This window comes from Aspergillus neoniger (assembly GCF_003184625.1).
Source record: "Aspergillus neoniger CBS 115656 unplaced genomic scaffold BO87scaffold_30, whole genome shotgun sequence".
Classification (NCBI taxonomy): Eukaryota; Fungi; Ascomycota; class Eurotiomycetes; order Eurotiales; family Aspergillaceae; genus Aspergillus; species Aspergillus neoniger.
Window position 1 is genome coordinate 245,954 of NW_020291158.1, and position 23,251 is coordinate 269,204.

General features: G+C 45.5%; 8 protein-coding genes across 8 annotated transcripts; 4 read left to right on the plus strand and 4 right to left on the minus strand.

Moving 5' to 3' along the window:
- Window positions 1-100: 100 nt before the first annotated feature.
- On the plus strand, window positions 101-2,478 carry BO87DRAFT_340976 (copper amine oxidase; the record flags this gene model as incomplete). Its single annotated transcript, XM_025620680.1, has 5 exons — window positions 101-565; window positions 623-971; window positions 1,025-1,189; window positions 1,251-1,876; window positions 1,924-2,478. The coding sequence occupies 5 exons, from the start codon at window positions 101-103 to the stop codon at window positions 2,341-2,343; spliced, it is 2,025 nt and encodes a 674-aa protein (XP_025476736.1). The 3' UTR covers window positions 2,344-2,478.
- Window positions 2,479-3,803: 1,325 nt separating this feature from the next.
- BO87DRAFT_443714 (uncharacterized protein) lies at window positions 3,804-4,817 on the plus strand. Its single transcript, XM_025628113.1, has one exon. It carries the CDS (start codon window positions 3,926-3,928, stop codon window positions 4,685-4,687), a length of 762 nt encoding a protein of 253 aa, XP_025476737.1. The 5' UTR covers window positions 3,804-3,925; the 3' UTR covers window positions 4,688-4,817.
- A 761-nt stretch (window positions 4,818-5,578) lies between these two features.
- BO87DRAFT_409105 (proline-specific permease) lies at window positions 5,579-7,238 on the plus strand (the record flags this gene model as incomplete). The annotated part of the gene is made up of 2 exons (XM_025626222.1): window positions 5,579-7,032; window positions 7,121-7,238. The coding sequence occupies 2 exons, from the start codon at window positions 5,579-5,581 to the stop codon at window positions 7,236-7,238; spliced, it is 1,572 nt and encodes a 523-aa protein (XP_025476738.1).
- A 185-nt stretch (window positions 7,239-7,423) lies between these two features.
- BO87DRAFT_418324 (flavin-containing monooxygenase) lies at window positions 7,424-9,447 on the minus strand (the record flags this gene model as incomplete). Its single annotated transcript, XM_025626878.1, has 6 exons — window positions 7,424-7,927; window positions 7,982-8,617; window positions 8,674-8,992; window positions 9,042-9,121; window positions 9,178-9,300; window positions 9,366-9,447. 6 exons carry the CDS (start codon window positions 9,445-9,447, stop codon window positions 7,476-7,478), a joined length of 1,692 nt encoding a protein of 563 aa, XP_025476739.1. The 3' UTR covers window positions 7,424-7,475.
- Window positions 9,448-10,087: 640 nt separating this feature from the next.
- On the minus strand, window positions 10,088-10,686 carry BO87DRAFT_315344 (cell wall mannoprotein 1 family protein; the record flags this gene model as incomplete). The annotated part of the gene is made up of 2 exons (XM_025619689.1): window positions 10,088-10,285; window positions 10,348-10,686. The coding sequence occupies 2 exons, from the start codon at window positions 10,684-10,686 to the stop codon at window positions 10,088-10,090; spliced, it is 537 nt and encodes a 178-aa protein (XP_025476740.1).
- A 2,371-nt stretch (window positions 10,687-13,057) lies between these two features.
- BO87DRAFT_461612 (MFS transporter) lies at window positions 13,058-15,068 on the plus strand. The gene is made up of 2 exons (XM_025629104.1): window positions 13,058-13,634; window positions 13,686-15,068. Exons 1-2 carry the CDS (start codon window positions 13,381-13,383, stop codon window positions 15,019-15,021), a joined length of 1,590 nt encoding a protein of 529 aa, XP_025476741.1. The 5' UTR covers window positions 13,058-13,380; the 3' UTR covers window positions 15,022-15,068.
- Window positions 15,069-15,922: 854 nt separating this feature from the next.
- On the minus strand, window positions 15,923-17,713 carry BO87DRAFT_365283 (uncharacterized protein; the record flags this gene model as incomplete). The annotated part of the gene is made up of 4 exons (XM_025621791.1): window positions 17,643-17,713; window positions 17,287-17,586; window positions 16,837-17,226; window positions 15,923-16,794 (listed from the first exon to the last, which is right to left on the minus strand). Exons 2-4 carry the CDS (start codon window positions 17,417-17,419, stop codon window positions 15,923-15,925), a joined length of 1,395 nt encoding a protein of 464 aa, XP_025476742.1. The 5' UTR covers window positions 17,420-17,586; window positions 17,643-17,713.
- Window positions 17,714-18,556: 843 nt separating this feature from the next.
- On the minus strand, window positions 18,557-19,703 carry BO87DRAFT_418328 (uncharacterized protein; the record flags this gene model as incomplete). Its single annotated transcript, XM_025626879.1, has 5 exons — window positions 18,557-18,862; window positions 18,920-19,174; window positions 19,221-19,368; window positions 19,579-19,585; window positions 19,694-19,703. 5 exons carry the CDS (start codon window positions 19,701-19,703, stop codon window positions 18,557-18,559), a joined length of 726 nt encoding a protein of 241 aa, XP_025476743.1.
- Between the last annotated feature and the right edge of the window lie 3,548 nt (window positions 19,704-23,251).

Genomic DNA, 23,251 nt, shown 5'->3' on the forward strand with positions numbered 1-23,251 from the left:
TGCGATATTTATTCTCTGCTGATAACATTGACACCCATCACCTTCATATATTTTAAACCTTCTCACCTATCAAGCTTTCACATAATCACCTCTCTCCACGATGTCGTGCCACCCTTTGGATCCAGCCAGCCCGGACGAAATCCGGCAGGCGACTGATTTGGTCAAGGCCAAATACAATGGAATCTCACTTCACTTCAAAGCAGCTGGACTGGAAGAACCAGCTAAAGCTGCTCTTGTTGACTTCCTGGACGCAGAGCACCATGGTCGGCCCCTTCCCTTCATCCCCCGTCAGATCTTCCTCATTTGGTACATTGGGTACACCCCTCGTCTGTTTGAAGGCATTGTGGATCTCTCCAGACAGAGTCTTGTCCATCACAAAGAGCTTCCACGCGACTTTCATGGACCGGTCGATCGGGCGGAGATGAACGAAGCGGCGCAAATTGTCATGAAGGATCCTCGTGTCCAGGCGGAGATCAAGAGACTCCAAATTGATGACACCACAGTCGCCCTCGATCCTTGGGATTACGGCGTAGATGGTGAAGATACACAGACTCGTCGCACCCAGGTACTGCGTTGCTGAACCACCGACTCGTGCACAATTAGCTGACAGGTTCATTCCTAGGTCTTCATGTACATGCGAAATCCCGAGAATAATGACCCCGATTCCAGTCATTATAGCTTCCCTCTGGATTTCATGGTAATTGTAAATCTCTGCAAGATGGAGGTGATAAAAATTATTCGTCTGCCCTTGGGATCGGACCAAACCGCCACTGCTGTTGGTTCGGCTGTGCCTCATCGTCGGACCAACCCCGTCGAACCAGAATATGATCATCGCTTGCAGAAGAACCCACCTCGGACTACCCTGAAGCCCTACCAAGTAATTCAGCCAGAGGGGGCGTCCTTTACCGTCAATGGATATTTGATCGAATGGGAGAAATGGCGCTTCCGTGTTGGGTTCAATTGGCGTGAAGGTGAGCTGTACTTCAAACTTTGCAGGAATAGCTAAGGTACTAATTCTGGTCAGGAATGACCCTTCATGATGTGTCTTTTGATGGAAAGAGTGCTTTCTATCGTCTCTTTCTTTCGGAAATGTTTGTGCCATACGGCGATCCCCGCAACCCAATTTATCGAAAGGGAGCATTTGACCTGGGAAACGTCGGTGCGGGTGTGACTGCAAACAACCTTCAATGTACGTTCATTTCCCCTTGTCTAGGCTTGCGACATATGTCTGACCATATTACTCATAATAGTGGGCTGTGACTGTCTCGGTCTCATCAAATACCTTGACGGATGTGTTGTCGCCAAAGATGGAAGCCCTGCGCCTAGGCCGAATGCCATTTGCATCCATGAAATAGATAATGGAATCCAGTGGAAGCATACAATCCACCGAACTGGAAAGGCAACAGTAGTGAGAAAGCGCCAGCTTGTTTTGCAAACGATCATCACTGTGGCGAACTACGAGTACATTTTCATGTGGTACTTCGATCAGTCGGGAGAATTCACCTTCGAAACCCGTGCTACAGGCATTCTCTCTACCCAGCCAATCGACAAAGATGCCAAGGTAGCCTGGGGCACACGCGTTGCGGATGGAGTGATGGCCCCGTATCATCAGCATCTCTTCAACCTGCGTATCGACCCAGCCGTGGGCGGTCACAAGAACAGTTTTGCGTCTACCGATACTGTTCCCCTTCCATGGGCTGAGGATCTGAACCCCCTTGGTACCGGATTCATAACCCAACAGCAGATTCTTAATCGGGCAGGAACTGTGGAGGACGACATCTCGAAAGGAAGAGTTTTCAAGATTTTGAACGAGAATGTCGAAAACCCCGTGTCATTGACTCCAATTGGGTACAAACTGGTGCCTCATCGCTCTCAGGTAAGTCGATCCGACTTTTCAATTTTGGACCACACTAACGACTATAGATGCTGCTCGCTCGCCCGGGGTCCTGGCATTCGCGCCGGTCGGAATTTTGTGAGAGCCCGATCTGGGTCACGAAATACAAGGACCGTCAGCTGTTCCCAGCGGGTGACTACACGAACCAATCCCTTGGCGGCACTGGTATCAAATCATGGATTAGCGAAGCTCGATACTCGGTCCGAAACGATGATATTGTCATCTGGCATACTTACGGCTTCACTCACAACCCACGTGTTGAGGACCTTCCCGTTATGCCGGCCGAAATGGCACAGGTTCGGCTGAGCCCTTATAATTTTTGCCTTTTCAACCCAGCGAACGATGTCCCTCCGTCCACACAGGCATCCAACAAGAGTGTGGAGCTTACAGAGAAGCCCGCCAGCCAGAATTCTTCCGGATGCTGCTCCCAGCCTAAGAGCCACCTGTGACGTCTCCGGAGCTTCGATCCTGATGGAAAGAGAATGCTCTGGCAAGTATGAGGATACCTAATGCTGCTTTGCTGCATAGTTAGTCTGCAATAACGGGAATCGAGTATCTTCAAGGGGTTCTGTCACTTTGCATGGAAAGCGAATAGTTGGGAACAGACATGGAACAGCAGACGGGGTAATCCTGGAGTGTGACCAGCCTAATTCAGTCCGTCTCCGCTGTACCATACTAGAATCATATACTTGAATATTATGAAGTACTCCATGATTAGCTTTCATGTGTGCGTGGTCTTTGGAGGTTACGCCGGCTGGAGTGGACATATCGCGGCTTAGGTACGCGCCCTTAGAAAGAAATGTGAGCAAAATCTCAGATTGGCGTATGTTATAATCATGATACCATATATGTAGATAGTTTCATGTTCCCTTGCTTCACATTCTTATGGCAGCCGCACCGCCAATATAGGGATATCAGTGCACTCCAACCGATATGTCAACTTCGCTATTCATCATAGGAGTATGACAGCTGGCTGTATGCTGGTGTAGCTACCTGTTTGGGCTTTGATTAATCAGTCAGTCAATTTAACCAAGAAACAATAAGCGCCCGAGTTTCCACCATATATTGGCTATTTTTAGACATTCTTCGATGGTGTGACGCACTTAATTACTGAAATTGCACTGTTAGAAGGATTTCCACATACCATTTCCGTTAATTACCTTCTCAAGACTGGTTCCTCGCTTGTAGTCAGACCTATCTCTATCATTACCTGACTAATCTAACTTCTCACGCTAAAGCCAACCCTCATGCATTTCAACTAGATAATTCCTGATGTACTCTCGATTCACCTCACTTTATCCCAGCTTCTCACAAGTTGATTACCTGTTGGGACATGTATCTCGCTATCGCCTAGCTAACCAACAGCGGTAAATTGTTCTTGGTCTAGTGGTTAGTGCGCCGACATCAACTCTTCCTGTCCTCGGGAGTACGAGGAATGATCATTCTTGTTCAGTCCGCGGAGAGGGCCCTCAAATAAAGGGATACCTTATCAGCTTGATGGTCACGAGTAGGCTCTGCGGCGGGAACTCCGCTTTCACGACCCCTACATTCTTTGTCTCTCAATCAATTCTGTCTATTCCACAGACATTAAGGGTACTTCGAATTTGATTTCACTTCCGTTTTATCCTCCACCTTCTCGAAGGTTTCCATCGATTGCCTTCTGATCCCCCTACCTACCACACAGTCTTCATGATTTAAACCCCCAGCATGGACAGTACCCAGAGCCCTCCTCGCCGCGTGCTGCTGTTAAGCATGCCTCGGACCGCGTCAAATCTATTATTGAAGATACTGTCTCTTAGCGATCAGCCAGGTGCCATCACCAACAATAAAGGAGGATATTGTTTCACACCAACATATCTTAAATTGATCAAAGATGACCTCCTCAGCAAGCCCATTGCACAATGGACACTGAAACAAGCACTCGAGGTTCAGGGGGTCCTCCAACAGTGTCTGGAGACGCTGGAAGGATCCTCCGCCTTGGCCCGTGATGAAGGGAAGACTTTCTTCGTTAAAGAGCATATATCTTGACTCATGAACCCGGCTACCACTTCTAAGATGCTGCATGATGTCGACACAACTAATGGAGATGCCTCGGCCGCTTTAATGGCACCCGATTACCACTCATTCTTCCGGGTTCGTGTGAATAGCAAGTATGGCCGGTCGAAAGGACTTCCTCCATTGAATGAAACTGTCCTCCCAGATGGGTACCTGGCTACCTGGCAACTGGCATTTCTTATCCGAAATCCTGCCTTAGTTTTCCCATCGATGTACCGGGCTGATCGGGCTCTGAAGGACCTTTATCCTTCGGGTGACAATCCCTTCGAGGGTCTGTTGTCGGAGAGCTATTTGAAAGTTACTCTAACTCTACGCTGGACACGGATGCTCTACGATTGGTGTGCTCGCCGGAAGGGACAGGCGCATCGAATCATTCTGGATGCCTCTGACCTTATCCACAATAAGGGCTCTATAGTAAAATTCTGCGAGCAAACGGGACTCGACCCCACAGTTTTAAAGTTTGAGTGGGAGAGTGTCGGTCCTGAGGATAAATCCTCGTCAGGAGATGGAGCTTCCGAGCAAGACTCCATACTTCAGAAAGCTGAAACTACCATGAGAACAACTCTGATGGGATCCTCCGGGGTGTTAAAAGAGAAGGCGCCCGAAGTTGTCGATATTGCTTCGGAGGCGGAAAGGTGGAAGCATGAATTTGGCGACAAGGTGGCTAATTTAATTCTCGAGAGGGTTCATGAAGCAATGCCCGATTACGAATATCTCATGCAACGGAGGTTGGTCTAAGTTTGCTACATTGCTCGTCGGCGTCGACAATAGGTGGGATTCTTAGTCTGTCTCACTTCTGTACCTTCTACTGAATGGACACAATCATAAGAAGATGTATAATAAAGGAGGATGATAAGGAAAGAAAGCAACCTATGCGGAATATTTTCGCAATTATATCAAAGTTTAATTCGATAATTATACACTCAATAATCCAAATCTTGAACATTCAATACTGTCTAACTAGCTTCCTTAGTATTACAATAAAATACCTTTCATTAAGGGGGGATAGATAGACTACAACAAGATATAATGGCCTGCTTACTAGAGCAGAGTGCCCGGGCTTAACATTTGCTGCTGATACTCCGAATCAACATCAAAACGCCCGGCTGCGCATACAAGGCATAAGCATTAACAAGCCGACAAGAATAAACAATAAATCCACTATTGCGTCCACGACTCTAAACCGCAAGTCTTAACACAAGCAGGAAATATCCACCACGATGGATTAACAAGAGCCCGGGAGCCGAGTCATATCTGGCACCTTTCCCCGCAACGGCTGAGATCAAGATATTGACTTCCGGGACGGGCTTGCAATTCCCTTGCTCTTATCTCTTTTGTATTTATCACCTTGGCATTGATATCGTAGAAAGCTTGAATATCATTGGATCGTCTCGGTAAATGCTGATAGCATATCACGCGTGGCCTCCGGCTGAAATGAGCCGAGTCACTTTATGCAAGACGCTGTACACAGCGCTATCGAAAGTCCAGATTATGCTGATAGCTAGATATAGGATCTCTAGATACTTATAGCACAATGACTACTATGAGCTTTGACTTGAATCTATCGAACTCAATCACATATGATAACTAGCGTGCTTCCATCCAGGGTAACTATTACACGAGCACACAATGTCAGTCTCAAAACCCATTTCCAGCCACAATGCCCCGATCCAGACAGCGAACGTGACCAAAGCAGACCCCTCAGCAGATCTAGAGAATGGACTATACCAAGTCCCATCACAGAAAGAAGGCCAAGTGGAAAACATCATTCAAGTTGAGACTGTCAGAGGTCTCAAACCGCGCCACACCCAAATGATAGCAATTGGCGGTGCTATCGGAACCGGACTGTTCATCGGAAGTGGTGAATCTCTAAGCATCGGGGGGCCGCTGTTTCTTTTGCTGGGCTACTCTCTCCTAACGCTACTGGTCTTCTGCATCGTGACTGCGACAACTGAGTTCAGCTCCTTCCTTCCAGTCCGCGGCTTATCCGTTGCCTACTTCGGCCATCGATTCGCCTCGAGTAGTATGGGCTTTGCCTTAGGGTGGATGTACTACTACGTCTTCGCCATCACGGTCCCTTCGGAGATTACTGCTGCGGCGCTCGTCATCGATTACTGGCCTAGTCCTGTGAATATCGCTGTATGGATCACAATCATGTTGGTGGTGATTGTGGGTTTGAACTGCTTCCCGGTCACAGTATACGGAGAAACGGAATTCTGGTTCGCCTCGATCAAAGTAATTTGCATCATCGGCCTCTTCATCATGGCCCTGGTAGTCACCTGCGGCGGTGCCCCGAATCACACAGCAATAGGATTCGCCTATTGGCATAGCCCCGGAGCTACCAATGAGTACATCGTCAGTGGAGCCTCGGGGCGACTAGTCGCTTTCATCGCGACCCTACGCTTCTCCGCCTACATTTTTGCCTTCACACCAAAGCTCCTAGTCATCACAGCAGGGGAGATGCAAAACCCCCGCCAGAATCTCCCCACAGCCGGACGGCGGTTCTTTATCCGACTGGTCATCTTCTATATCCTCGGTGCCTTCCTCATAGGTCTGATCTGCCCGAGCAACAACAATCAGCTACTAGGGAGCAGCAGCGACGCCAGCGCCTCTCCCTGGGCAATCGCAGCTAAAGACGCAGGTATAAAGGGTCTCGACTCGGTAATCAACGTCGTAATTCTATTATCAGCCTGGTCGGCAGGGAACTCATGGCTATATCTTGCCACTCGCACACTATATTCCATGGCGACTCTCGGTACTGCGCCTAAGATTTTCAAACGCTGTACAGCATCAGGCGTCCCGTACATGTCTCTGGGATTTACCTCACTATTTTCCCTTCTCGCATACATGAACGTCAGTTCCTCCGCCGCAACAGTATTTAACTGGTTCGTCAACCTCGTGAATAGTGGCGCGTATGTGAGTTGGGTCTGCGTATGTGTTATATACATTCGCTTTCGAAAGGCCACGGCGTCGCAGGGACTTGATGTTGCGGGGTTGCCGTATCGGTCGAGGTTTCAGCCATATGCTGCGTATTTTGCTGGCTGTGTCATCTTCTTGTTATTGTGGTTAAATGGGTTTACGGTGTTTTTTTCCGGGGCAGTGGGATACCTCGACGTTTGTTACTTCGTATGTGGGGATTCCTATTTTTGTGGTCTTTTATTTGGGGCATAGATTGTATACTGGGTGGGGTGGACCTTGGTTGATTCCGTGTGAGGAGGTGGATCTGCTGACTGGGATAGCTGAGATTGTTGCTGCGGAGGTTCCGACTTCTAGGCGCACTGGGAGGTGATTTGAGGGGTTCGGGTTTTTGTTTGGATAGATGTTTATATATTGGCATAGTGCAATGTAATGATCCAGGCTATCTAGAAGAATGGCGAAATAAAGAAACCATGGGCGGAAGTTCAGACCCATCGACACATACTTTCTACAAGAGGCATCACTCTACTTAGGAAAACGAGCATGCTAATTCACCGTCTCGATTGAAGAAATTACAATAGATCCGCATCACGAAGCAGCAGCCTAAAGCCTACCACTTCCATCCCCTCGTAGCACGCCAGTAAACTCCTCCAGCCGCCAAAGCCACCCCCAAGAACAACGTGACATTACTAACCAGCACCTCTTCCTTGACCCGACTAACGTGCGTCGTCTTCTTCTTCTCCACTGTCGCAGCCCCATCGCCCTTGAAAAGGAAGTCCGTCCATCGCACCTGAGACACCTCCTTCTGGTACTCCACCACCTTGAGTGGCCAGTTGTTCGTGATCAGGCCCTCATCAGTCCTGTACCAGCTTTGGCAGTTGGGGTCAGCGAAACTGGTTTCTGCCAACTGTTTCTGGACCCGATAGTTGTATTCGCGTAGCACTTCTGGGCGGGGTTGAATAACCAGTGTTTGGTCCTTTTTCTTCGCATCGGCTACGGCTCGGATCAGGGTGGTTATGTATCGGGATTGCGCTTCAATCATGAGGATGATGGAGTTGTGGCCTATCTCTGTCAGTCTATGTACTCCTAAAGGACTTGATGGAAGGATGGACATACCCAAGTTTGTGTTGGGTCCGTAGAACATGCCGAAATTCGGCAAATCCTCGACCGTCATGCCATAATAAGCTTTTGGTCCGCCCTTCCAGATATCTTCCAGCGACCGGCCCCCAGCGCCATACACCCGGATCGGGTGCAAGAATTCCGAAGCACGGAATCCAGTGGCCAACACGATGAGATCGTACTCCTGCTCGTCACCCTCCGTTTGCACCCCCGTGGCTGTGACGCGCTGGATGGGCCGGGTATTGAGGTCAACGTGACTCGAGTTCAACGCTGAGTAGAAGTCGTCGGAAATGAGGATGCGCTTGCATCCAATGGCATAGTTGGGGGTTAGAGTGTCCCACAATTCGGGCTTGTCGGGCAATTGGGTTTTCATCCATTTCTTTGCAGCTTCCTCAGCTTCGCGGGCCGGAACCGTGCCGGGAGTGACGAGGACGTTGTATGACCATTCTCGGAAACGCATCTGCAGGACTCTCTTGCACCAGCGCACGGGAGGTACATATGACAGTAGGAACTGCTGGAGAGCGCCGATCGGCTTGTTAAAGCGTGGAACGACCCATTTCGGGCTGCGTTGGTAGATGGCTATATGAGAGGCGGTTTTGGCTATTTCAGGGACAATTTGAATTGCCGAGGCGCCTGTCACGGCTGTCAGTATATGATGCCGAGTGTTCTAGTGGAGATGAAGCTTTTACCATTTCCGATCACCGCAATCCGTTTGCCAGAGAAGTCGTAGGTCCAGTCCCATCTGGCTGAGTGAATCAACTTGCCCGTGAAATCATCCAGACCTGGGATGGAGGGATAGCTGGGCACATTGAGTTGTCCGACAGCGGATACCAGGAAATCTGTGATGAGTTCATATTCCTCATGAAATTCGCTAGCCTTAGTGCCATTCAGGGCCACCTGGACCTTCCATTGCTGTTGCTGGTCGTCCCATCGGGCTTCTTTTACGGTCGAGTTGAACCGGATGTATTGATAGAGGCCGTGTTTCTGAGCAATATCCGTGAGGTATGCCTACAGGTGCGTCAGCATCTTATATGCGTTGCAAGTAAGACAGGATTACCAGAAACTCTTCCTGCGCCGGATACTCTGCCGTCCAGTCGGGACGCTGCTCAAATGAATAGCTGTACAGGGCGCTCCAGACTACACGGCTGTTAGCTATCTATACGCGCGACCATGTTAGGCCGGTCGCTTCTGACCGTCGCAGGCACAGCCCGGGTAGAGATTGTTGGCCCAGGTTCCTCCTACAGCGCTTCCCTGCTCGAGTATGACGAACTTTCGGATGGGGGTTCGACGGAGGAGCTCGATGGCCATGCATATCCCTGGGAGATTGTGAGCGACAGAGTTTATAATTCCCCGGGTCACAAGCAAGGGGATCATGTTGTACCTGATACGCCAGCCCCGATAATCACGACAGTAGCACGGGTATAATCATGATTCCCCACATGGTGAGCGTAGTTGGAGGGCATGATGAGAGTGAGTGGTAGTATAACGAGATCAGGGAAAGTGAAATGCGGTGAATCCAGGGATGGGAATTGCTTTTCCTGCTGGGCGACTTTGTACCATGTTCCAACCCCGCTCGCGTCGGGGAGATGCACCTCGGCTCGACAAATTCCCCTCTCGCCCTACATCGCCGAGGATGGGAACAAAAGAGCGCTCAATGTCAACTCTATCAATCATTGGTAACCCAGCTGTAGCTATCGCATTGGCATGCATTAAGTAGGTGTTGTAGACCCATACTGAGCTCCTCATTGGCCGCAGGGGGGCCGAGACATCCGTGCACATCAATATGCTAACCAGCTAGTTAGCTAACTAGCTGTCAACTAAGCGCCGGCCCCGGCTCCTTTGTAAATCAACCGTTGGCACTTTATAGAGACAAGCCCAAACCTGACTGCGCGGAACTGATAGATCACATCCGAAACCCTCATAAGGCAAGACATGCTGGATGTGGACTTCCAACCACTACGCGGTGCTCCTCTCCTGGAAAAAAGAAATTGACCATACGTCAACAGCTTTTGCATTTAGAATAGCTATGTTTGAACAAAATTCCTGGCGCCTAGTCGATGCCTCGAGGACATTTTGACCAAGCCACAGGCGGCACAGACGTGCTCACAGCCGGGATTCATACGAATCAATCGCACTGTCAAAGGCATCGTCCACATCCCCGGTCCCTTGTCGAATAGTCTCCTTGTCAGCACCGACAGCCTTGTTCTGCAGCGCCACAGAAAGAGCAACTGTCCGACTCCTCATGTTGACCAAATTAAGCCGCACTGCAGAGCCCACGCCGGCGCTGATGAAGAGATCTCTCTGGTAATCAAAATGTCAGAACATCTCTCAGAAAAATGACAGATATCAGGATAGCTTCCAACCTTCATCACAAGTGCGGCAATTGAGGTTCGCATAATCGGCTCCAATCCCACCAAGGATTCAGTCACGCTATTGCTCTCCTGGGCGGTCCACTCCGCCGTGCTGTTGGTGTCGGCGGCCACTCCCTCGAGGTCCTTCTCCAGGCTACTCTCCTGGTGGAAGATTTCGATCGCAGCGGGAAGTGTTCCGTCGTAACGATAAACGGATGCACCGAATGTGCCTATATTGGCATTCAAGGTGGACAGACCACGGAGGACAATGGAAATGTCCCGCTTGATGACATGCGAGGTGGCAAGCGAGATATAGGCCAGAATGGCGGTCCCCGTAAGTGCGAAGCGCATTTTGGTAGCTGGTTTTGTGGTCGGTGTCCTTTCTGCTGTCTTGTATCTCTTGTTATTGCTGAAATCAAGCAGGTCTGACGCTATATATATACAAGTTGGCCGTGAAATTGGGACTTCAACCTGGAAACAGGCGGTCTATTCTGTATGACTTTCGCCAGGGATGCTGTATAACAGGGGTTAAGTTCATCCGTGAACTAACTCCGTCGCATGATGGAACCCATTGTTCGGGCATTATGTCTCATCGAAAGAGTGACGCCCCTCCGGTTGCAACAGTTTCACCATCGCGGATGAAGCTTCGAGCCATGCAGATGTCAGTAGGATCTTGCCATGAACTCCCGTTTTCCAGTGTACAAATGTAACAGTCAGGTTGGCGGTTGGGGATTGTAGGTTCAAAGTTGGTACACTGTCCAGGAAAGACAACACCCCGGCTGGGGCAGCACTCACGATTCTTTCCCCAGTGTCACACCAAACCGGGCTTTTGGCAGGTTATGATACCCATTAGTGAGACAAACCAGTGAATTCTCGTCAAAGGAGAATTTCTCCGACCGATGATCGCTACGGCTCAAGGTTCACTAATGCGCGGGGACCGCACACGAGCACTTGACAGCACACGACACAGACAATGCATGGCTACCATTCATGATGGCAGAGACCGTGCGTTCGCTCTGGCCTATCAAGTTACTGCCCATCACGTCTATGTCACCTTAGGACAGACAACATCGGCGAGAGGTCCTTCATTCCTCGCGCGAAGAATGCAAATAGCAACGGCAATATATGGAATGGATACCGGGCATCTCCAACTCCTTGTGCACCTAAATTTCCAAAAGTGCGACAACTAGCCTGGTGGAGTCCCTGGGCCGGCTTATGTCCGAAAGACATCCCCATGAGGGAGGCAACCCGAGAAAAGATCACCTCGGACTTCTCTGCGAGACAACAATGTCCGGGCCAACCAGGACAGAGCCAGTTGAGTCGGCGTCTGGAGGACCACCAGATGCCATGATGGGCCAACGATCCATGCGTCCACAACGACCGGGGAGAGAGGAAGTTCTTGTCGCGCTGCATGGCTTAAGCAGCCCAGAAACCAGCATGTACTCCGTAGACAGCGGAGAATTGATTCCGTGCGAGTGATGAGCGGCACAGACGAGGCCTGGTCAACTGCTAGCCAAGTGGATGCTAATGTGGGCAGACCAGCTGTGACCGGAAAAAAAGAGAGCAGCGCCAGCGACCGCACAACAAATCAGCTTCAAGGCTGGATGATCGATGAAGCAGACAAGGTCGACTGATTGGTTGTCACACCAGCACGTTATCCACGAAGAGGCCAGGCCAAACCAGGTGCGGCAGAAGGTCCACGCGTATCCAGACACCCAGTTATACCCATGTGTCTACTGTCTATTGTCTACCGTCTACTGTGTACACCATTCTCCGTACTTGGTTGATATAGTATTAGGTGAAGGGCAGTTCTCACGGGGAACGGATGCCGACAGCCGGCATGAGAGCGACGCCCGTAAGCAAGCCGACCGTGGTGGGAGCGACATACCGACCGACTCATTCACCGGGGAGCTCAGCTTTTTGGTTCTCCGTGGGACCTAAACCGACTCGAAGGAGCCGTATCTAGTGCTTACCAATGGCAAGTGGGGAATAAGCCTCCCAAAAAACAGCTCGGGGATTTTAGTGTCTTGTCTGCCTGGCGTCGCAAGTTGGGGTTGGGGTTTGGGGCTGATGGCATTTAGCCTAAAAGCTGGTGGAGGGCGGCTGGAAATCACAATGGTTCTGAATTATTAATATTACCACTGACAGTGAAAACAGTTGCTTTTTCTTCCTCAGGCAGCTGAGTTCTGCCTACTTTTCTCGTGGTACACGATGGGAAGATAAGGTGCTTACCACGGAAGAGTAGTTATTGGGTGCAATGGCAGCAGCTAATTTATCTCGCTAGCAGGGGGGAAAAAATCCAACGCGGTGTGGCTGATTCTAGTTTGTTGTTAGACAAGAATCAGCTCACCGGAAGCATCTCGGCCCAACAAGGGCAGGGAAACAAATTTGCTGGACAGCATCCACGGCAAATGGAACAGCCGGCGGGGGGTCGGCAATCCTGCCTGGGGAAATGTGTATCGGCTGGGCGGCCCACGACCGTGCGGATTCGGTGAGTCAGAGAAACAAGGGCAACTCCACGGGGTACCACGGGGAGACGAAAGGATGGAGGAATGAGGAGGAGACGATCCCCTGGAGTGCAGCCACACTAAGCGCCTTTTGGGTAAGGCGGCCAAGATCCCGCCTTTATCGGCCCTCTTTTCTGGAATCCTCGCCCGGATGCCACGGCGCCCTAAAGCTTGACCGAGGCTTGAACCTGACGCTCAAAGCTTGCCTCCCGACACCGGATTACCCTGTAACCAGCTCGGTCATACCCCGAAGAGATGGAGAACACGGCTGCAACTGGAGAAATCTGGAGTCGAAGCTTATGTGCCCCCCATCTCATTGGTAGACCATCTGCAACCCTCACCGGCCAGTGGAGTTGGGCCATGGCAAAAGGCTGCACTCGGGGAACATCATGCGGTGGGTTGCTGATGCCCTTTTGCCCCTCGCGCCGCAGATATTTCTTTTCCCTATTAAAAGTGTTTCCTCCCCTGATGATCTGATCTAACTTTCTTGTTCTGTATCCTGTTAACCTAACATCTCCCTGTGCCTGGCGTCGCGACCATGACCGAGGAATCCCACGTCGGCGACCTGTTCGCCACTGCCGACCAGAAGCAAGAGATTTCGGATGTACACCGTGAGACTCTTCCGCTAGTCGTCACCGAGGAGGAAGCTCTGGCTCGCGCCAGGAACCAGCCTGATGAAGCCCTCCCCTTGCGTATCACCTTTGGCCCGCAAGATCGGGACAACCCGCGCTGCTGGGGACACTGGCGCAAGTGGTACATTACCTTATTTGCCAGTTTCTTGAACGTTATCACGTATGTCTACTGCTAACCGCCTGTGTCTCGACCCTACTAACTGAAATCTAGCACTTGGTCTTGCGGTTCCTTCTCCTCCGGAGCCACCGGCATCGCGGAACATTTCCACGTGTCTACTGAAGTCACTACGTTATGCCTGTCCATGTATGTGCTGGGATATGCCATTGGACCTGTCTTGCTGGCCCCTCTTTCCGAGTACTTCGGTCGCCAGCCCGTCTACATCGTCTCGTGGTTCATCATGTCCCTCTTCCAGATGCCTCTCGCACTGGCACCTAACATTGGCACCATTATTGTCTGCCGTTTCATCGCCGGTTTCGCCGGTGGTGCCCCCTTGACCAACACAGGTGGTACCATCAGTGATCTGTGGGAGCGTAACCGCAGTGGTGGCCCCATGGCCTTCTACGGTCTCAGTAGCACATTTGGCCCGCCCATGGCTCTGGTGGTCAGCGGCTACATCGGCCTGAACCTGAACTGGCACTGGATCTTCTGGATCATGATGGCCATCACTGGTGGCACCTGGATCGCGCTGGTCCTGACAGTGCCGGAAACCCGCCACAGTATCATCCTGCAGCGCAAGGCCGCCCGCGTGCGTAAGCAGATGCAACGCGAGGGATTGCGCTCCGCAGAGACTACCACCGACCTCCACGCAGAAGACCGCAAGGGCCTGCACCAGCTGTTTGCAATCACCCTCACCCGTCCCTTCCGCTTCCTCTTCACTGAGCCCATCACCACCTTTTCCGCCATCTACAACGGCTTCCTCTACGGGCTGGTCTACTTGTTCAACGAAGCCTTCCCTCTCGTCTTCGGCGAACCTAATGGCCACGGCTTCAACGTCGGTCAGCAAGGTCTCTGCTTCCTGGGTATGGCCATTGGCCCTATCATTGCCTGTGCCCTGTCCCCGCTGCAGGAGCGGTACTACCTGCGCCGCGTGGCCGAGAACAGCGGCCGCAGTGTCCCGGAAGCGCGCATGTGGATGGCCCGTGTCGGCTCGCTGCTCATCCCGATCAGTCTGTTCTGGTTCGGCTGGACCAGTTACCGCTCCGTGCACTGGATCGTCCCCATCATTGCGTCTTCTTTCTTCGGTGCGGGTCTTTACATCGTCATCCTCAGTATCCTTAACTATGTTGTCGACAGCTACCAGACTTACTCTGCATCCGCTCTGGCTGGTGTCATCCTCGTCCGCAACCTCGTAGGTGCTGGCTTCCCGCTGTTCGCTACGCAGATGTACGAGAAGCTCGACTACGAGTGGGCGTCCAGTCTGCTGGGCTTTATTGCCATTCTGCTTGTGCCGATTCCATTCATCTTTTTCTACAAGGGTCGTGCTATTCGGTTGCGCAGTCCTTGGGCGCGCGAGCACTTTGACTCGGATGAGGATAGTCCGCACTAGTCTGGTCCTACCGAAAAGTGTCTGTCTGTATATAAATGCATCCGTATGACGTTATGATTCAATTAGATTTTTACAACAATATTATATTGCTCTATATTCTACCCACGCTTTCCATAGTTGTAAACCTGATTCTAAGGCCACTGGGCCTTGACGTCGACGTTCAATACTTAGTTGATCCTTCATAGTACTACTGCGCGCTCCACAATATATATATGCATCCACCACCAAGCACACTGCTTGCAAACTTTCACAACATTACCTCAGAATCCCGCCAGCACCATTATATTATATCCACGTACACAACATGAGGAACCACATCCGAATAATACAGTAGTCACTATTTCCATCCCTAAGAACAACAACAACAATCTACATGACGAACATCATACCCTCAGTCGGAGATTAGGCCACTCATGCTGCCGCTGCCGGCAACCACCGGAACAAGAAGAATACGTCAACGTCACACACGTGGACTCTTTCCCACTTCCCACCTGGATATTAATATCAGGAGAATAATAATATGCCAAGTTGTGCCATGTCAGGACCCATCGTGGAAGACGGTGACGTTGGACTGTGGGGACGAGTGACTCAGTCTGGGGGTGGGATAGGGACGGACGGGGAATTTCAAGTTAAGACTTAATACTAAAGAGGGTCAGGTCACTACTGGTTCTTATTGCATAATAGAGTTGCTTGATTGGGTTAGTCGGGAATTGGGGAAAAGTTATGTCATATAGATGAGTAAGGGGACAGGAGACTAACTACATTGGGAAGAGAGTGTTCCTTGCTTGCTGTGATGGGTTGTTATTATTGTTGTTTTGGGTGAGACGCGAAACGCATATACTAAGGTGTGGAAGTGTGTTATTATCCTTTATTTATCTGTATAATGGATGGAAATTGGTTTTTAAGCGTCATCTGGAAACGGCCACATCTGCCTCGCCTCCTCCGGTGACTTCTCTCCCGCCATACGCTCGATAAACATCGCCAGTAACTCCCGGTTCTGGCGTCGCTTTTCCTTGATGTCTAACTCAGGTGATATCCAACCTTCGGCGTCCGTGTCGAGGCACTCCTGCGCAATATGCTGAACTTCATGCCACGCCTGGTATTCAGCAAACTGTCGCTCATGCGTCTGTATTTCTTCTTCCGTGAAGGAATATGGACACGATCCGGTAAAGCCTAGGTTGGACCAGTTCTGAAATATCTCTATCAGACATGCTCGGAGGGGAATGACTCCCACCTCAGACACCTCCCCACACCGGGTGAACAATTCTCGGAACACTCGCGGCACGTTTCTTGCAATATGTGCGGGTCGGTTCTCGAGGTAGGTCGCAACTTCGTATGCTTTTGCCAGTTTGGCCTGCGACAATTCGCGTCGGGCCAGCAACTTGCTCTCATCGTCCATATTGTCGTACCCATCAGGAAGCTCGGGACTTGTGAAGCCTTGGGTGTAGTTGTCTGGGGGTTTCAAGAACTCGGGCCATCGGGACTGCAGAAAAGCGGGCATTACCGCTAGAGACTGGAAATCGATGATCGAGACTATTCTAGTATTGTCTTCGGGCGCCACGTATATGTTTCCCATATGAAGGTCGGTGTGCCATAAGGTGGGTTGCCCGGCTTGCACCAATGTGGTATGAGAGTCCAGCATTGGCATGAGGCTTATCGTGAATTCAAGAAGCTGGGCTTGTTCTTCCAAGGTGCCTTGGCAGAACATGGCTAATTTGTTTGGTATCGTCGAGATACGGGATAGCTCGCGCTTTGCAATGGATATACCAAGTTCTCATAATGTGGTCCCTGTGGATAGTAAGCTTTACTAGTAACGTTGGAGGTGCAGAGACGAACAAGGGCCTTGATCTTTAGAATGGTCCGAATGGACGTCGAATTGACGGTCAGGAGAAGGGCCGATACAGAATGATTGCGATCGATGAACATCGTCATCTAGAAGTAGACATTGAGGTTTTGAGCTCTGTAGATGGTCACGCAAATATAAACCACCGTAGGCAGGAAAACGAATAGCTGATAACTGCGCCTCGAGCTTGGTCAAGTTTTGAATAAGCTGCAACTTCTCGAATTCTGTCATGTCACCCCATACACGAAACAAGGGGACGCCACTAGCCTTTTCCATCAGGATATACTCGGCGCCTACGGATTTGCCCCTGTCTGAAGACCACGAAAGTACCCGGGGAACTGGGATTGTGGTATTTCTGCGTACTACACAGTTAGATCAGTGATCACACGCGGTGGAAAAGGAGAGAGCGACGGACGACGTACAGTATTTAAGGACACCCACCTCGGATGCAGTTGTCCATCCTGCAGGTCCAGCAATTCGACAAGGGATTTTGGCAACAACCTCGCAACCGTTCTTCTTCTCCATCAAGAGAGCCTTGCTAAATCCACCCTCCATTTTGCTTACGCTTGCCACGGGAGATGGAACGTCACCCAGAGCCGCAGCTACACTGCAGAGAGCATCGACATCGAATTTTACGTAGCGTCGAGCCAGCTGATGCTCTTCATTGACCAGGAAATGGCCGTTTGTATATGCAAAAAGTTCATCCCGGCTGATTGGTTTTCCTACTTGAATATCAGTAACGTAGATATGGCCGCTTTGTTGTTTGACGGGCAATTACCACGACAAAGGATGGATAGCTGGGCTGTTGGCTGCGACTGTCGTATCCCTCTGATCCCTCTCAATATGGAGAACATGGTATTCTCCGTGGTTGTTGTGGTATCAAGGCAAACAATGGATGTGTGAGATGAGCCAAGGCATCATCCCTGCATAGATACTAGACCACAATAGGCTTAGTGTGTGTCTTATACGTTCTATGTGCTGGTCAGGTAGCATATAACCTCGCCCTTGACATGTTGGCTACTAACTAGTTGCAGCTGTTATTCGGCGTGATTATTCACCAAAATCAAATTCTCTGTTTTATGGCATCTTAGTCTTAGAATATGAGGGCCGCATCCCCCCTTTAAAGATACCTATCCATCATCCCAGGAATAAGATCTATTCCTCATTCATACGAGCCTCACGCTCGGCTTCGTCGATGAAATACCTTCCCCATATGTTCGGATCGAGACAGAGATAGTGATACCGGAGGCTTCCCAGATCAATGGAGTTGTACAGTTGACGAAGCGTGACTGCGGAACTCACAATTAGCAGAAGGCGTCTCATGGATCCACCTTCAGGGTTGTTAGTATTTAAAAGAAAGGTCTTCCATCCTATGTCAATATTCCCGTAGTACTGATCTGATGTTCATCAGAAATGGTGTAATGTTCGGGTCTCACGACCATCTTGATTCTAATATGCCAAACTGGCCTTGTACGATCCATTTGATGCATGAAATAAGTTAGAGGAAGCGTAATGTATAGTCACTGGTTTACAGGGTCGTGAATATTGTTACTCTTCTATTTAAAAAGTCAGCAACACTCGTGTTACACTCCACATGTGCACCAACGAGAGCAAAGATCAATGCCTTATGTTCAGGTAAACATGAACGTGGGTGTATTCTTGGATGCGCTGAGGCGATGGGCTATCAACGCACTAGTCTCTGTAAATGGCAAGCCTGACATCCGTCTCGTTAAACCACCATGCTAGTATTCCCTTAGCAGGCAGAATCTGCGAGCTACTTGGGTACCCCGTAGACTCTACGTTGCCCTTTCCACCTTGGATGTCCTTGATATAGTTATTTCCATCGGCAACACCTCTCACGACAATGATAGGAGCGCATATCTCCTCTTCCAGTCCGTAATCCCAGCGTATCTGTCCACTACACTCGACATGACCGTCGTCATAGAACATTAACATGCCCAGGCATGGACGGTAGGGCTTCAAACGGTTCCTGCATACCTGTACCTTAGTAAGGCCTCTGAGTGTGACCTTAGTCATCAACCATGCTTCACTCACGTCGTCAGGATTTTTGTCTGGAAACGCCAATGTATCACGTAGTGGAACAAAGACTGGGGTCTGGCAACTGCGCGAGCTGTCACAGGTAACTCCACATAAAAGAATCCCGGAGTTCCTTGGATCGAGCCCATCATGAAATATCCCTGTAACAGGACCATCTTCTGCCTTGAACATTGGGGTATACACACCACATTCGATATACATAAGCGGAAATACCGGTCCGAAGGTCACGCTTCTACCTAAAGACGTTTGCAGCTAGTCGGTTAGTTATTGGAGCGGAATATGTGATGGATGCACCTACAATCAAGGCGTCTATTTCTTCTAGATCTTCTGCTTCTTCTGATTCGGACTCTTCCTGGTATTCATGAAAATTGCGAATCCAAGCCCCTTGGATATCTTCTTGATCATTCAGCGGGAAATAGTACCAGTATCCAAGATCGCATTGGCATCTAGTTATCATATAGTCACGCACACAATCAACGAACTCCCAGAAGGCTTTGTTGCGGCACGAGAAATTGTGGATGCCGACAATACTATAGACGCTATAATAGATGTTGAGGCATTCATGTAGGCTAGTCACGTGCTGCGCTCGGACCGCCCACAAAGTACTTCTTTGCGTTGCTTTGTTTTGCTCTCCTAGATAGCTCAATTCAACTTACTCTTTTACTTCCGTTTGTTTGTTTTATTATTACTTTTATTACTATTTCTGTAAAGTGCTTTTTAAGAGATTATAAATCCAGTCTCTATACTATGAAACTATTCAGGTCTTGCTACAGCCAGCCATTACTACTAGATAAAATATTCTATAAAATACTAGTCTTAGCAAGCCTAACAGATCTAATAAGATTATATATTCATGCTAAAAAATATACCTTATCTGTTTATTTACTTACTTATACTAAATACACTGAATAGCTAGTATAGTACACGAAGTTAAATATAGAATCTTATTCAAAAATCTCTCTCTAGAGAAAGAAATAGTTATTAAGACTATTTTACAGACAGATAAACTTTCTAAGTAAATACCTAATAATATCCTAGAGCTGCTGATCTTACTGGAAGAATATATAAATTAAATAAAATAGAATTTTTAAGTATATTAAATACTTAAGAATATCAGTCTATTAAATCTAATTAATAAAAATCTAGCTAGACCTGCTGAAGATCATAAAAAATATAAGATTTAGTATATCTATTCAATAATTATATAATTATAATTAACTCAGAATATATTAGATAAAATACTAGATCTGTTTACAGACTTTACTAATATAAAAAAACTAGTAAATAATATATATAAAGCACTCTAAAGAATTATTTTAGAAGATAGTATTATACTTTACTAAAGTATTATATATAATCTTATTAAACTAAGAAGATCTGAATATACTATAATAATTAAATATATTAATAACTTCTGAGTAAACTATATTTTTACTAAAATTTTATAATATAAAATACTTATCTTTATAGTTATACTCTTACTTCTTTAAAAGATACAGAGTGACATGCCTGCATAAGTTATCTATATAAAGAATAAAATACCAGAGGACGCGGATATTATATATAATAATAATAATTTCTATATTATCTGCTGGAACACGAGGGAACAGTATAATAAATTCAGTAGAATAGAAATAGCAGCTATTATATAAAAAAGTTAAAGCTTATTATAAAAGTTAAAAAGCACTAAAAAAGAGTAGAAAAAGACTATATATTCTATAAAAAATATTTCTTATAAAAAGCACACCACTAAAATAAAGAAAATGATGCTTAAATATATTAATAAAATTTATAATTACTATAGATATCCTGGCTATAGCTAAATAAAATATTAGTATATTAATATAATCTCACACCCAAGATTATAATAACCATATATTCTAGATATCTAGTTTTTTAAAATTCAGAATAACCAATATAAAGAAGAAAAGTTAGATTTAAATTTAAAAAATAATTTTAAAACAGCAGAATCTATATCTATAAAACAGATAGTAGAGATATTTATTTAATATATTATTTTATATAAAACAGAGTCAGATAATAAAAATATATATTTTTTAAACTTCTCTAGAATAGCAGTTAAAAATATTATTAACTATTTATTATACTAGATCTATGATATAAGCAGTTTCTAATATATTATATTTAACTATATTTTACTAGACTATTACCATGATCTAGATGCCTCTAACTTCTATAAATATAAAATATCTAACAGAGAAATTAGTGTTACTAGATCAGCTAGCTATTAAATCCTAATCTTATCTATAAATAATAAATATTATAAGATTAAAATTAAGATATTCTATTAACTGGATCTTGTATATAGCCTTCTATCTATAATTTTTTTACAGAAAAACTTCAGAATATATATAAATATAATTAACCTGATTCTATAAAGAAAAATAGATAATAAAGTAGTAGAATACTTATAAAAAAATAAAAATATATTTTTTATATATACTTAGGATGCAGAATTAATCCTTACTACAGTTAACCTCTTATTATTATATTAATAATATAAATATACAGGATTTTATAAGATTATCTCCACCGCAAAGAACTAGTAAATTAAACTTAAATATTATAAGAATCTATACTGTAATATATATTCTTTAGAAAAAATAAAATACTTAATATTAAGAAATTCTATTCTGAGAATCTCTAATTTTATATAATTCTAATACATAGATATGCAGTAAATGACCCCAGTTAACTATAAAGAATTTAAATATTTTCTGGTAATAGTAAATAATACTATCTAATTAATTAGAATAGCTATATTAAAATAAAAAAATAATGCCTTCACAGAACTGATTTAGATGAATAATAAATATAAGAATATAATTAGTAAATATATTATTTTATAGTATCTTAATAGAAACTATAAATTTAATAAATTCAAAGAATAAGTATATTACAAAAATTAAGAAATTTATATTATTATATTATCTCCCTGAACATCCAAGATAAATAATCTTATTAAATATTATAATAATTTATTTAACCAGATAAGCAGGATCATGATTCTTGACTTAGATTTATCTGTAATTCTTTAGCTATTTACTATAAGACTTATTATATAAATCCTTAACTACCTAGTTCCTGCAGGAAGTAAGATTAAAGAAATACCTGCTTATCTATACAGATTATATTATAATCTCCTGAATCCTGATACCTCGCTCGAGTTTTTATATATATTTAAATACTATTACTACTAATATATATTTATAAAGAATTATATCATTTCCAGAAAGATAAGCCCCCGCGCTGATACTGATTATTTTATTAGATTTAATAGAAATCATGACTATGTTTATCTAATATAATATTCTGATTTAAATAAAATTAAATAATCAAGAAATATAATATTCTATGAAGAATATATATACAAGAATAATTATAAAGATTCTAGTAGAATAACTACAGTATCTATATCTATTTTTAAAGATCTAATCATGCTGACATAGGATACTAGAATTAATTTTAATAAAATAATCATGCAAGATATAAAGAATATAATTAATAATAATAAGATTCTTCTTGTATAAGATAATATTGTTGACTTTATATATAAAAGAATAAAGATTATATTTATATTAGCTAAATCTATTATACCTGTCCTTCCTGCATCTATTAATCTAATTTATTTAATAAAGAATCTTTATAATTACAAAGTATTATCTACTAAATACGTGAAACATGACTTTTAATTCACTGAATCTGAATCTTTTATTATTATAATCACTGCACTAAAATAATCCTAATAAATTATAAAGAAAAAAAGTCCTTTATAACTAAAAAATAAATAAGTAACTATACTAGAGTAAGAATCTAATTTATTTCCTTTATTTATTCTTAAATAATACAAGATTAATATACTAAATATTTATATAGAAGTTATTTTATTCCTGCTTATCTTATATTAGAAGACAGCTATAACCACGCAGATTAATAAAATTAAATTAATAAATATATATAAGATAATTAACTGCTCTGCTGGCGCCCGCGTGATTCTAGATAAATAAATATTTAATCTAAAAGTCAATATAAAGAAAATTATTATATAATTTTATGCTTGATAAGTAGTTTACAGTAACTATTAAATATTTAATATTAATTATACTAAATTCTTTGTCCCAGTAGCAAGCGAGATTATTCTTAAAAAATTTATAATTAATATAGTAATAAAGGGTCTCTGCTAGAAGTAATATAATATTATCTCTGTTTATTTATATACTCAGATAAAAAATAAGCAGATCTATATAAAATAACTAACTAGATTCCATAAGAATCTCTCTGAATAAATATATCTATTTAAAATAGCTC